The sequence below is a fragment of the Nilaparvata lugens genome, chromosome 8 (assembly GCF_014356525.2).
Source record: "Nilaparvata lugens isolate BPH chromosome 8, ASM1435652v1, whole genome shotgun sequence".
Classification (NCBI taxonomy): Eukaryota; Metazoa; Arthropoda; class Insecta; order Hemiptera; family Delphacidae; genus Nilaparvata; species Nilaparvata lugens.
In genome coordinates this window covers 43,727,612-43,742,137 of record NC_052511.1, presented here as the reverse complement: position 1 = coordinate 43,742,137, position 14,526 = coordinate 43,727,612, and the positions used below count along the sequence as shown (strand labels likewise).

The following is a 14,526-nucleotide window of genomic DNA, read 5'->3' as shown; positions in this document are numbered from 1 at the left end:
TAATTTACTGGAATGAAGCTCTATTGGCTTGATTTTTATAATTACTAATGATATATTTTGTTATGACAGAGAATTTGCAGTCAGACATGAACATGACAAGCCCCGCAGTGAGCGTTAGTAGACGTCTTCTCGCTCAACCAAACGCGATGCCTCAAATTTCCATGGAAGAATTTCCTGATGTGAGTAGTCAGTCCGTTATTCGAAAACTTTTTACAGATGGTATTTATCAAAATAATTCAATTTGATACTATCATGATCTCTAAGAAAAACTTTTTGTATTGAGTAATTTTATATTTTTGTGATGATTATCTTTGGAATGAGTTTGAATCTTAGAATTTGTGGCAAATAAACAAATCCTTCACGCACTCTCCATTATCCACCAACATGTTAAAAAAGCTCATGTGGGCATTATTTATTTCTTAATAAAAATCATTAAGGGCCAGTTTCCGAGCTCGGGATCTATAAGTTCTGGACTTACAGAGTCCAGGACTGAAATAAGCTCTCGGGTCTAAATTGACTTTCTGAGTCACGATTTTATCTTCTAAACTCCGGAGTCTATCAAGTTCTCGACTTATTTGAGTCCAGGACTTTAACGCATTTAACGTGAGGGAAATTCACAATATTTTGCTGTTGTATTGTTGGCATTATAGCAAAACGGAAACAGCTGATTACAAGCGGGACAATTCAAATGAGCATGCTCTCCAAACTATATTGTAAAAATACGTTTCGATTTCCTTGTCGGCTTATTCAAAGCAAAACCTTTGAAAGGTGAAAGTGTGTCACCAAATTTTTCGTTTGAACGTTGCTCGCTTTAAAAATAAGGTTCTGTTTCTTTAAAAAACAATTATCAAACTATCAATAAACTATGGTGTTTTGGATCTATCAGCCTTAAGATGATCCATTCGCCAATAAAACTACCACCATCCGCGCAGCTAGAATACGAGGAAGAGAAGGAAAAGGATGGAATGAATATGCCTCCCGAATTGCCACCGAAAAGTAAAAACGATAGCGGAATACGTTTCGAGGTACGTTCTCTTAGAAATATAAAATAGAAATTTCTAAAATGGGGGAGTGAAATTATCATGAAAAAAAATTATCCAGAGAGGACTATGATTCGTTTTTAAATGTGTGCAATGAACTTAACATAAGTATCGAAAGAATAGACGTTAAGCAAAATATTCAAGAAAACAACGCGGAAATGTTTGGAAAAATTCACACTCTGGAGCAGAGTGTGAATAAACTAGCAAGTGAAGTTGCAAAAAGCCACAACAAGCCGATCTCATTTGCTGAGGCCGTGCAACTGCCAAAGAAGAGGACCGCACCTTCTACATTGTCGAGTGCCGCCTCCACTGCTGCAGCCAGGGAGTCTCCGCCCCGGACCAAGAAGCTGTTACCCAAGGAGAATGTGATCATCCTGAAGCCAGCAAAAATAAATGGAACGGAAAAGGAACAAAGCGGAAAAATTCGAGAAAAAATAAAGAAGAACATCACCCGTGAACAAAATTTGAACATTAAAAAAGCCGTTGATGTCCGTGGTGGGGGTGTGCTGTTAGTGCTTCACCCAAGGGCCAATAAAGAAAATGTTTTGGGTGATAAGGTCCTGCAACATCCAAACATAAAGGTAAGCGAGCCACAATCCAAATTGCCAAGAATAATTCTGTATCACGTCGCTGCAGATATAACTGCTGCTGAATTGGCAAACGATGTATTTGAGAGAAATCTCGAGTCATCGTCATTAAGTAGGGAAATTTTTTTGAAAAACTTCAGGCCGATTTTTAAAATAGGACCGAAAAACAAAAACACCGTGCACTGGGTAGTGGAGTGCACTGATGAATTAAGAAAAGTATTTATTAACAAATCGCGGATTGGTATTGATTGGAGGGTGTGCCGAGTTGGAGACTATGTTGCCGTCTCTCGTTGCTTCAAGTGCCAAAAAATTGGACATATCAGTAAGCATTGCACTCAAGCACAAAACACCTGTGCTCACTGTTCCACTACAGGACATGATGTTAAAGAGTGCCCTAATAGAGACAAAAAGCCCTCATGTTTAAATTGCCGCAATGATAAAAAAGCTTTCGATCACAAAGTAGGTGACAGAGAGTGCCCTTCCTATCAAAAAGCGCTACAACAAATAATTGATAGAACTGATTATGGAATCTGAAAGAAAAATATTTAATATACTGAGGATAAATAAAAATAATAGTGATAGTAAAATCAAGCAATCAACCCAACACAAAATGATTACTTTAAATTCCATCCTTAACAAAATTGATAGTTTCAACGTAACAACTAATACTGATAAAAGTAAGATAAGTCTGGTTTATAATTTTGGTGAGAGGGTTGAAGTTATGATATCTTTTACAAAAATAGGAAATATTATTAAAACATCCAAAGGTCTCTCTCTGCTTAGAAATAAAAAGTATTTTCTCTCTTGATAGAATAACTCTTCCCAAAGTTAGTGTAAACTTCCCAAAATAAAATGGTATGACGGTGTTCCCGGCTGTGGTAAATCTTACTTTATAGTCTCGCATCATGAGCCTGGCAAGGATCTAGTACTCACTCAAACACGGGCAGGTATTAAAGCAATCCGTGAAACTGTCATTGAAAGGTATGGTCGAAAACATTGTAATCGTCTTAAGCTTGATTACAGGACAGTTGGATCATATATAATAAATCATAATCAGAATAAAACATACAATAGAGTTTTTATTGATGAAGCTCTACTTATGCATGCGGGTTACATCGGTTTTATTGCTAACTTGAGTAAGGCCTCAGAAATAATTGTAGTTGGTGACGCAAACCAAATACCCTACATTGAGAGAAGTAATTATGCCACAAGATGGCATAAAATTTCAGAATTCTGCGAACCTTTTACAAAACAAACGGTAACTCGTAGATGTCCTATCGATGTTTGTTTTGTCCTTTCCACTGTCTATGAAAATATTACGCCGCTTAATGAAAGAGCTATCTCAATTCTGCCTACTTACAGAAATTGGGAATACCATCTGATACAACCCGACACTTTGATATTAACATTCACCCAAGAAGAAAAACTTATGGTGGGTGATACTATAAAGTGGAGAGAGGATGTTGCACTTCACACAATCCACGAAGCACAAGGGCTAACTCATAAACATGTTATTCTAATCAGAATCAAGTACAAGGAGAATGAAATCTATAACAGCATGCCCCATGCGATTGTTGCCTTGTCTAGACACACTGAAACTTTCAGGTATTTAACAACCAGTCTGGTAGATGATGCTGTGGACAAACTAATTAAAAAACTTAAATTCATAGATAGTGAGGGGCTTGTTGAATGGAACAAGGAAAAGAGAAGTGGACCTGATGATATAAGTTATGAGTGACACTGAAGAGGTTCTTAATATTTTAGAAACAGAAAATGAAACAGATGTAATCGACGATTATTTGAACTATCACTTTCACGAGGACAGAAATAAAGATGCTGAGTGTTTCAATATTATGTCTATGAATATACGTAGTTTGCAAGCTAATTTCGATCAGTTTATTTGCTGCCTCAATGAATTGAAAACTGATATTCACATTATAATATTAACTGAGACCTGGTTGACTGCAGATATGCCGTTCATTTTCAACATTCCTGGATATACGGCAATAAATAAGTACACTAAACAGAATAAATGTGATGGATTATGCATGTACATAAAAGATTGCATAGGATTCAATGAAGTTTCACTCGATATCTCTGATGCCAATGTAGTTAGTGCTGACTTAAGAATTGATGATTTTATTGTGAAGGTGATTGGGGTTTATAGATCACCAAGTAATCAAAATATTGATAATTTTCTTAATAGTCTGAGTAATGAAATCAGTAAAATTCCTAATGGAATAAATGTATGTGTGGCGGGAGACATGAATATAAATACACATTCAACTAGTGTTCCTGTTCAAGATTATCTGCATATTTTCAATAGTAATGGCTATAAGTCTTACATAAATGGTGATACCCGAGTAACAACCACAACAAATTCTTGCATTGACCACATTTTTTATAAAAATTCAGGCAACCATTCTATGTCCACTAAAGGAGTTATATTTAGGACAACCATAACTGACCACTACGCGGTTGTACTGAACTTGGTGAAGGTCCCTATCAATAAGGATAATATAAACGTATTGATAAACACATTAACTAGAACCAACTATCATGCACTATTGGAACGCATAAGGAATGAAGATTGGGGAGAAATCTATACCGTGAATGGAAGCATTGACACTATTATGGATAAATTTGTCGATCGTTTGACCAGTCTCATCAATCAATGCAAGAAGGTAAAAGTGATACCTAACAGACTTCGTCCCCTGAAGCCCTGGATATATGAAGGCATCATAAGATCAATAATCACGCGGGACAAAATGCATTCTAGACTCAGAAGAGATCCTAATAACAATATCTTAAAGAATGAATATAAGGCTTATCGTAATGGTTTGAATAAGATCATAAATCATGCAAAGGAAGTCTACTATAAAGGGAAAATTGAAAATTGTAATAACAACAGCATGAAGTTGTGGAAGTGCATAAACGAGGTTATAGGTGAGGCCAGTATCAAGGAAAATTACTGAACTTGATGCTCACTCCCTCAACAATTATTTCACAAATGTGGGTAAATTACAAGCTCAAACTATCAATATCCCTGATAATACTGGTGATCGATTTCCTGCAATACAGATCGATAATACGTTTTTTATGAGACCAACGTGCCCAGTTGAAGTTGAGGCAACTATTAAAAATCTAAAGAACAACTGCAGTCCTGGTATTGATGGTCTAGGTAATATTACGCTGAAGAAAATAGCCAATTTTATATCTCAACCTCTCGCTTTCATTTTTAATAGATGCTTTGAGGAGGGATATTTTCCCGAGCACCTCAAATCAGCCAAAATAAAACCTCTATTCAAACAAGGTGACCCGACTAATCCCTGTAATTATAGACCGATTAGTCTTATCAGCAACCTTGCTAAAATAATGGAGAAACTAATAAAGTCAAGAGTTGTTTCTTTCTTGAATCTTAACAAAATGATCAACAAGAACCAATTCGGTTTCCAAAATAGTAAAAGTACATCTGACGCTCTAATAAAATTCATCAATACTTTATCTGATAAAATAAACTCCAATAAGAAAACTATTGCGGTCTTCCTGGATATACGCAAAGCTTTTGATACAATACCTCATAATACTTTGTTCAATAAACTGGAGTCCTATGGTTTCAGAGGAGTCTCGCTTAAATTGTTCAAAAGCTATCTGAGTAATAGAACCCAGTCCCTAACCATAAATGATCAATCTAGTGTAACTAACTTAACTTCTTATGGTCTTCCTCGAGGTACTGTACTTTCTCCCATCCTTTTCATACTCTATGTAAATGACTTTTTAAATTTAAGACTTCTAAACTCAACTGTGATATCCTTTGCAGATGATACTGCAGCTATTTTTCACGGAAATTCATGGAATGAAGTTCATACTATAGCTGAAAATAATATGCTTTCAATTAAGAAGTGGTTAGATAAGAATACCTTAAGTTTAAATATTTAAAAAACTAATTACATTACTTTCTCTGCAAATAGAGTAGGGCAGCCTAACGAGAATCAAGATTTGAGACTCCATTCTCAGTGCAATTTAAACTTGGGTAATTGTGATTGTCCCACCATTAAAAAAGTCAATAATACTAAGTATTTGGGAATTATAATTGATGAAAACCTTAAATGGGATGTTCATATTAAATACATATGTAGAAAAATTAGATATTTATCCTTTAAATTTTACCAAGTTAACAGAATTCTTAATAAGAACCACCTGAAAATGATGTATCATGCTCTAGTCAAGTCAATTCTGCAGTATGGCATAGTTGTTTGGGGAGGCTGTTTCAACTGTCATATTGCTGAATTATTTGTAGCACAAAAACTGATAATTAAAACTATATTAAACAAACCCAGGCTCTATCCAACGGATATGGTTTTTAGTGATTTTGAGGTCATGACTATACGTCAATTATACATAAAAACCGTAATTGAGTACTTAATAAAATATAGATCCGATTTTCCTCTCACAATAAACTCTACTATTAATTATTATAATCTAAGGGCCACTGCTAACAAATATGTAACCTATAACACTAATATTGAATGTATAAGGAGGCAATTAATTTACATAGGTACTAAAATAATAAACCTCATTCCAAATCACTTTCTCATGGACAATAAGATCAGTGGAAAAATTAAACTGGATATAAAAAACTGGACATACAGTAATTTCTTCTTCCATTTCGATATATGACTCGAGATTTCTGCTCCAGCATTTTTTTTTTCATTAGTTTTTTCATTTTTCAGTGGACTCGCTTACCTCTATTTTAAGTACCTATTCCTCTGTTTTCTTCCTTCCCCCCATTTCTCCCTTCCTTTTTTCCTCATTACTTCTCTTCTCTTCTTTGCCTGCCTATTACATGGGAAACCATAGTTGGCTAGGTATCTTCCTCTCTTTTTTTTCTCTTCTCCAACACACCCAAACACTAAGCCCATGGTTTTTTTATATTTGTAACATTTTATTGTGTTTTATTTGTTTTGTAAATCTTTGTAATTTTGTTTTGTCTTGTTTTGTGTGTTTTTAATAAATTGAATTGAATTGAATTGAATAAACATTTCATTTTACGTTATGCTATTATTGATCATTGATCCTAACTATAGTGCAGTCCACGTCATAATGACAGTATTTGATCAACTTCGGTTTTGCTATCCTTGTCTATCTTTTGACAAAGCCGGTGGTACTATCCTTTTCTAGGTCCACAACGGTGCCAATTATGTGCCAACAGTGTAGAAATATGATTAATTAATGCAGAGAATCGGCATCGCTATTATTCTATCTTTATTCACTGTCATTATAACATGGACCTCACTATAGTGATTTTGGAATAAAAATTTCATTAGACTATTGAGTTTGAAAACGTATTTGTTTTGAAAAAACTGGTGTAATAATTTATTATTATTAATATGTTGAATATGACATTGAATAATAACATTCAGAAATCAGATTGGAATATGAATTCCAAGGCAATCCTTGTATTATTTGCTTGAACATTTTTAGGTTATGTTACAGTCGTAACTCGTAAAATGAGGTTAGTTTCTTACGCATATTTCTGATACAATTTTATTCCAAAATGAACTTGCAAACTATAAATTATGAATGTAGATGGACTAATCCAAATAATTTAGGTATTCCATGGTATCTATTTGGCTTTCTATCTACTCCAAAACAATAACTGAATTGTGTTTGCTCAGTTAAGTCTAGAACTTGAATTTAAACCCTACCCCAGTCGAGGGTTTAAAATTACGCTGTTTTAAATCCTGGACTTGACGATTTTTGATAAATCCTTGACTCAGAAAGAGGCGAGAATCTAATTCAAGTCCTGGACTTACAAGCCCTTCACTCAGAAAGCGAAATTATAAACTCCAGAGTCTAACATGATCTCTAAACTCCAGAGTCTAACATGATCTCTAAACTCCAGAGTTTATTCAAGTCCTCAACTACGTTAACGCTCTGACTCGGAAAGCCAATTTTCTGACTCCAGAGTTTAAAACCAGTTAAAGTCTTGAACTTAGCTAAATCCCGAGCTCGGAAACCGGCCCTTAGTTTCATTAATGTTTTGGGTATAATTCCATTTGTCAGTGCTAATACTATAATATATACAATAAAAAAATAACATATTTATTCAGAAAGTGACAAATATCATTAAGGATGGTAATGATATATAAAAAAATCAATTTTTATGTGAATAAAATTCTATGGTTGCGTATAGGCTTTTCTCTAATAACATTTTTTTTGACTGCCTGTTTGAATAGAATGACTGATTCAATGTTTCGAATGTCTGTTGTCAGAGATGATACAGGATTATTTGCCATAAAAATGCAATACATGTTCTTGCATCAGTAATAAATGAAAGTACCTGTTTCTGACTTTCGAAAAATATCATTATGTTATTTATTTGTAAATAATGTCACAAAGTAAAATTGTGACGGGAAAATATTGCTAAATAATTAATAATATTATTGAAAGACGCTCGGCTATCAGCAAAGCTAGCTGACCGCGGAGATAAGGAGGGTACCGATGGCGCACCATCTTCCGCGCATCGAGACGATTCTTACCGCCTCTGGCGGCGGCGAAACTCCATCCCCTCTACTTTGGGAGAGTATTTAAACGCCGGACGAGCCCCAGACCACAGCATTTCGCTCCCAACCTTCCTCTCCTGTACAGCGGCCCGTTGGCTGCCGTACGTCCCTGAAATCCTGTCCTTGTACAGCGGCCCGTTGGCTGCCGTACGTCCCTAACCCTCCATCCTCCCAGGGCACAGCGGCCCGTTGGCTGCCGTCCCTAACCTTCCATCCCCCCAGGGCACAGCGGCCCCTTGGCTGCCGTCCTTAACCTTCCATCCTCCCAGGGCACAGCGGCCCGTTGGCTGCCATCCCTAACCGCCATCCTCCCAGGGCACAGCGGCCCGTTGGCTGCCGTCCCTATCCTCTCACCCTCCCAGGGCACAGCGGCCCGTTGGCTGCCGTCCCTAACCTTCCATCCTCCCAGGGCACAGCGGCCCGTTGGCTGCCGTCCCTATCCTCTCACCCTCCCTGAGCTAAGTCATCCAGGAGCAACACCTGGGTATCAATCACCCACCTCTGAAGCTACTCAGGGTGTATGTGATAGATTGGCGCCCGCACTTCGGGCACGAGGCAACGAAGTAAGAATCATCATGAGTGAACAGGGCGAGGCTGATTTAGATGCTCAACACCAGGAGCTGACAGAGGATCAGTCGGTTGAGGACGAAAACCCTGAGGTGATAGCCGACCCCAGAGTCTCCTGGATCTATAGATTGAAAAAGGATGAAGCATTCAATCTTCTACAAGATTGGGGCATAGTGTCATCTGGAACACTTGCTGAGTTGAGAAGGTTGTTAGTAGAACAACATAAGAAGATGGCTGTACGTTATCACAGCCCAAGACCCGGAATAGTGAGCGGAAGCAGTGAGGAATCTGGACACTCACCAAAGGTACTCATGCTGAAGTTGGAACCAACATTCACACAAACCCCCTCATGGACCCAGGGGCGGTATGTGACAAAGTAAGAAGCTGGAGACTGTCATTCGACGGCCTATCAAATGCTCTCAGCTTCTTAGAATGGCTAGACGAGCTACAACAAGCCTATGGGCTCACTGGCAACCAACTACTAGTCGCGCTACCGGAGTTACTTGTTGGTAAAGCTACCCTATGGATGCGTAATCGTCGTGACCAGTGGAAATCATGGGACAATTTTGTGACAGATTTCAGATCACGCTACTACCCACTTACCTATGAAGAGGACCTCGAGAATCTAATCCAGACAAGGAAGCAAAAGGAAGGTGAGTCTTTTGACGAATTTCTCGAAGATGTACTGACACTCATGAGGCGTCGAGGAGGTTTCACAGACGAAAATAAATTACAGAGGGTGTATAAGAATCTCCTCCCACGGTACAAATTGTATATTCGGCAATCGGATGTTTATAGTATCGACGAGTTAGAAAAATTCGCGAAAGAGTATGAACAAATCAAAGCAGAGGAGAAACAGAATAGACAGAACTCGAGAGTTCACAAGACTGAGGACACAAAAACGATTACAGGACCCAAGGTCGGGACAGTGATAACCCCTAGAAGTAACAGACCCTCTCTTAGCGAGTCTGAACCCATGTGTTGGCAATACAAGAAACAGGGGCACTGGAGATCACACTGTCCCGAAATCCTGCCATGTAAAAGATGCGGGAAGAGAGCACTCAAATGTGTCTGTGATACGCAAAAGGAAAATAAAACTTCAAACAAGACAGCAGTGATGCGTACGGCACAGAGGATTCCTGTAATTGAAGAATCATCAAGGGACAACAGACTATTCATTACCGTGACAATCGGTGGTAAAAAGTGTCGGGCATTGCTAGATACTGGCGCTGAAGCTAATTATATGAGTAGCGAGGTTTATGAAGCTATCCGAAATATAGGGATGATAAGGAAGATACCAACTCATCACCACGCGATATTAGCTGATGGACGATCTACCCCATTAAATGGGAAGCTGACAACTAATGTAACTATAGAACAAATCACAGTTCCACTAGCGGCGTCTATAATGGAAGGACTTGGACAAGAGTTGCTATTAGGCATGGAATTTATGCGTGAAAACAGTGGATATTCACACATTCACGAGAGAGGTAGAGTGGGATCCCCCCAATTGGATCCTCCAAGTCAGCGAATTATGTCGCGATCACTCTTATTGAGGACTGAGACAACATCAGTCCCAACAATAGCAGCTGTAGACTCCAAAACTCAGGAGAACAAGAGTTGCAACAGAAGGATGTACAAGCAGGTTGTTTGGAATGGAGTCAAACTCAATGACTTGATTAATACCAGGGCGGAATTGTCATATATTCCAGAACAAGCATCTTGGGACAACACAGTTCATCACTGTGATGAGATGACCGACTCTGAACGACAGGCCGCGATTCATGCTCCAACCACCAGAGCAAACATTTCGAGCTCCAAGAAAGTTGTGGAAATTAGGATGGAACAAAAACCATCTCATGATGAGTCAGAATCTAGCTCAGCACTCCCAACAAACAGGAAGGTGGTGAGGAAAGAATTCAATTTCAATTCAATTCAATTCTTTTTATTTGCCATCAATACAATTTACAATGAATTATTCAAGAAATTCATAGAAATAAAAATAAAACATAGCTTACAATCAAAACAAAAATTATAAATTAAATATATTTAAATCAAAATCTATTCATTAAGGCAACAACCCAGCAAGGAAAATCCTGTCCGCTGGGCGTGAGCATCAGTTCAATATTATTATATCAAATATTCTTTTATTATTATAAATAAAAATAAATATGGCAAAATTTTAGAATCACGTAAGTAAACCAAAAAAAAAATAAGGATGATAAAAAAATGTATATTATAAAATATTATCGAGAGTAAAGAAAAATGTCTCAATTATCCATTTATTTATCTGTGCCCCATGTCTATCCTCAGTTAAAAATTGCATACCATTTGGGATTAAATTAATTAATTTTGTGCTTAAATAATTTAATTGTCGACATAATATTGTTAGGTTAGTGTGATTTATGTTGAATAAATTATGAAAATTTAACCTGAAATTATATGTGGCTAGATTATTCCTTATTGTAAATTTATCTTTATTTTTTCTTATGTAGTAGAGATTTTTTTTAATATATAGTTGGCGTATGGTCATTACCTTGAATTCATCAAAAGTGTCCCTGCTTGGATGAATTCTTGGTCTATTCAGAATAGTCTTTATTATCATTTTTTGAATGACAAAAATCCTATTTATTATGTGATCATAAGTTCCCCCCCATACTCCTAACGCATATTGCAGAATTGACTGAACGTATCCATGATAAATTAGTTTTAACTCCTGTATATTTAATAATTTACGGATTTTGTAAAATATATAAGATATAAATTTTAGCCTTTTACAAATGAATTCTATATGCATGTCCCACTTGAGATGACAGTCTACCATAATTCCCAAATACTTGACCACTTTTTCCTGTTTTAGTTTCGGGCAAGCACATTCTCCCCACGTCTCCGATTCACAATTCGTGTGTATTTTAAGTACAATTTCCTCTGGTGATTGTCCAATCACAGTGGGAGAAAAAGCAACATATTTAGTCTTAGTAGTATTCATACTCAATGTACTCAGATCAAGCCACTTTTTAATATTTGACATAACTTTTTCTGCTTTTAAAGAAGTTTGGGTCCATGACTTATCTTTAATTATTAAGGCTGTGTCATCAGCAAAGGAAATTATTCTTGAATCTTCAATTTTTACTTTGAATATATCGTTCATATAGAGTAGGAATAGAATCGGTGATAAGACGGTACCTTGCGGCAATCCGAAATCATTCAGCTCTACAATATCTGATGTATAATGGTCATTCTCAGAAATCAGTTGTGATCGATCATTTAGGTAACTTTTGATTAATTCAAATGAGAGACCTCTAATCCCGTAGCTTTTTAATTTATTGAGTAAGTTATTATGGGGAATAGTATCAAAGGCCTTAGCAAGGTCAATGAATATGGCAAGGCACTTATTTTTATCAGAGGACATACTATCAGATACTTCATTTGCAAAATTGGCCAGGGCATCCTCAGTATTTTTGTTGCTTTGGAACCCGTATTGATCTTTATCAATTATATCATGCTTATCAATAAAATCCATTAGTCTAATCTTTATAGTTTTCTCCATTATTTTAGCCAGGTTGCTAATCAAACTTATGGGTCTATAGTTTTCAGGAAGTTTGCGGTTACCGGATTTAAATAGAGGCTTGACTCTAATTAATGCCACCATTGACTGACATGGATACGGAAGAGTCAACAACCCCTTTGACTGTCAAAGAGATAGTCCCACAGGATCCCAGACCAGGCTCCTCTCGAAATAAGGATCCGGTGCTGTGTCACCGCAACACAACACCAGGAAAGCGCAGACGAGCAGGTCGACCACGTATGAAAGTCCGGTTACCAGATGGACAGTGTAAATATGTACCTGTGGACCAGGTATAGATGACGCTCATAGTGAGTGGCATACACCTCTAAAGGTGATGCCTGGGAGGTGTACACCTCTTAAGGTGATGCCTAGATGGCTCACGCCTTTTAAAGTGGTGCCATAGAGGGCTCTGAACCAGGGCACAGCGGCCCGTTGGCTGCCGTCCCTATCCTCTCACCCTCCCAGGGCACAGCGGCACGTTGGCTGCCGTCCCTAACCTTCCATCCTCCCAGGGCACAGCGGCCCGTTGGCTGCCGTCCCTATCCTCCCATCCTCCCAGGGGGCAAAGCGGCCCGTTGGCTGCCGTCCCCATCCTTCTATCCTCTCCGGGCACGCCGTCCCTCCTGTCTATCCTTCCTCTTCCTACTATACTGGAGCGGAACCGAGGCCATAAGGCCAATACAAAATTACCTCGAAGTGGTGTCATCAGAGAAGAGAGCGACCTTCACGCCATCAGAAGCACCAGGAGGTGCTGTCCACGCCAGCTGAGGCACAAAGAAGAAAGAAGAGGAACTTCGACTTGCCTCCTTTCCCCGCCCACATTACGACTGAGCTAAGTCATCCAGGAGCAACACCTGGGTATCAATCACCCACCTCTGAAGCTACTCAGGGTGTACGTGATAATAATAGTGAACACTTTATAAGAAACCCTCATTTTTTTTGAAACCGTGACATTTTAGTAGAAAAATTAATGATGAAAAACCCCCAATTATTAAACTCGTACACAAGAATGTTAAGATTATATCAAACAAGTGAGTAAATGTATATTCTTGAAAACTATAGAAATTCACAGTAATTAATATGAAGAGTATGTTGACGTGTAGCACACCCCTGTGTTATATTTTGTTTATAGGTTTTATTATCGAAAGGTTAATTAGAATTTATTTCCATTTTCAGGAGCCTCAAATGGACAGTGAGTCGCCCGTGTCAATATTGAACAGTTTGACCGGAACCCCATCACCCAATCGTAAACTCAGAACCAGAAGGAAGAAACAGTTCTAGTCTACTTTCATTGTAACTTGGCTCACATGATCAATGTCTTCTACTCACATTTATGATTAGTATTTCGATCGACGTAGCCGATTACTGTACAGTAATATAATATGATTTTAATTAATTCATAAGTTCTAGAGGTGATCTCTTATTAGAAGATAATAAGAGTATATTGTTATCGTTAATAGATACTGTTTACAATCTGTGGCCTGGTGCATGAACTACCAATGTAAATTGAGATTGACCTTGTCAATAACATTGATAGTTTTTTCACCAAGTCACAGATATTTCATATCGTTGAAAAAAATTATTTAGTGCTAAGACGTATTTACGAGTCAAAAAACGTTGTTCCATGTGTATGTGTTGAGTGTTTGTTTACCAATAAGTGTATTATGTTGTAAAATGAATTCAAGGAGAAGTGTGTTGCAACATCTTGTAAAGATTAAAAGAAAATTTGATTAAATAATGGATAATATGAAATATAACCTGTGCTCATTTTTTTGAATGATAAACTATTTTTATGTTAGAAGTTGTTAATGTGCCATTAATTTTCTGGGCAACAATCACTCATTTCAATTATTTGTTTTTTTTAGGAAATTAGTTCAATCTTAAAATTATCCAAAATTTTGTTACCCAATATGTGACAAATAATATATTTTTTAAATGTGATTAATAGTATGTGTTTCTGCTCAATTTAGTTTCAATCTCTTCTTCGCTTTTGAACATATTTGTGCTGTATTAATAAATACGTTTCGTTTTGCTTTGTTGTATGTACAAATGTATTATAAATATAATAAATGAACGTCGTGTTGTACAAATAAATGACCTAGGTACTAGATTCTTATGTACAAATTTACTTCATATTAGAACAACATTTTACCGTGAGACAATATTGTTGCTGTACCTGCCAAATAAAGTTGTATTTG

The 14,526-nt window shown here is 37.2% G+C and overlaps 1 protein-coding gene across 1 annotated transcript in view; it reads left to right on the top strand.

The window, feature by feature from the left end:
• The window catches only part of LOC111054003 (myosin-11-like), a 21,806-nt gene extending 7,280 nt beyond the window's left edge, over positions 1-14,526 (top strand). Inside the window, exons 5-6 of the mRNA XM_039435157.1 lie at positions 70-179; positions 13,505-14,526. Coding sequence (XP_039291091.1) covers positions 70-179; positions 13,505-13,609 — 215 coding nt within the window. The 3' untranslated portion in view covers positions 13,610-14,526. The remainder of the gene's footprint in view (positions 1-69; positions 180-13,504) is intronic.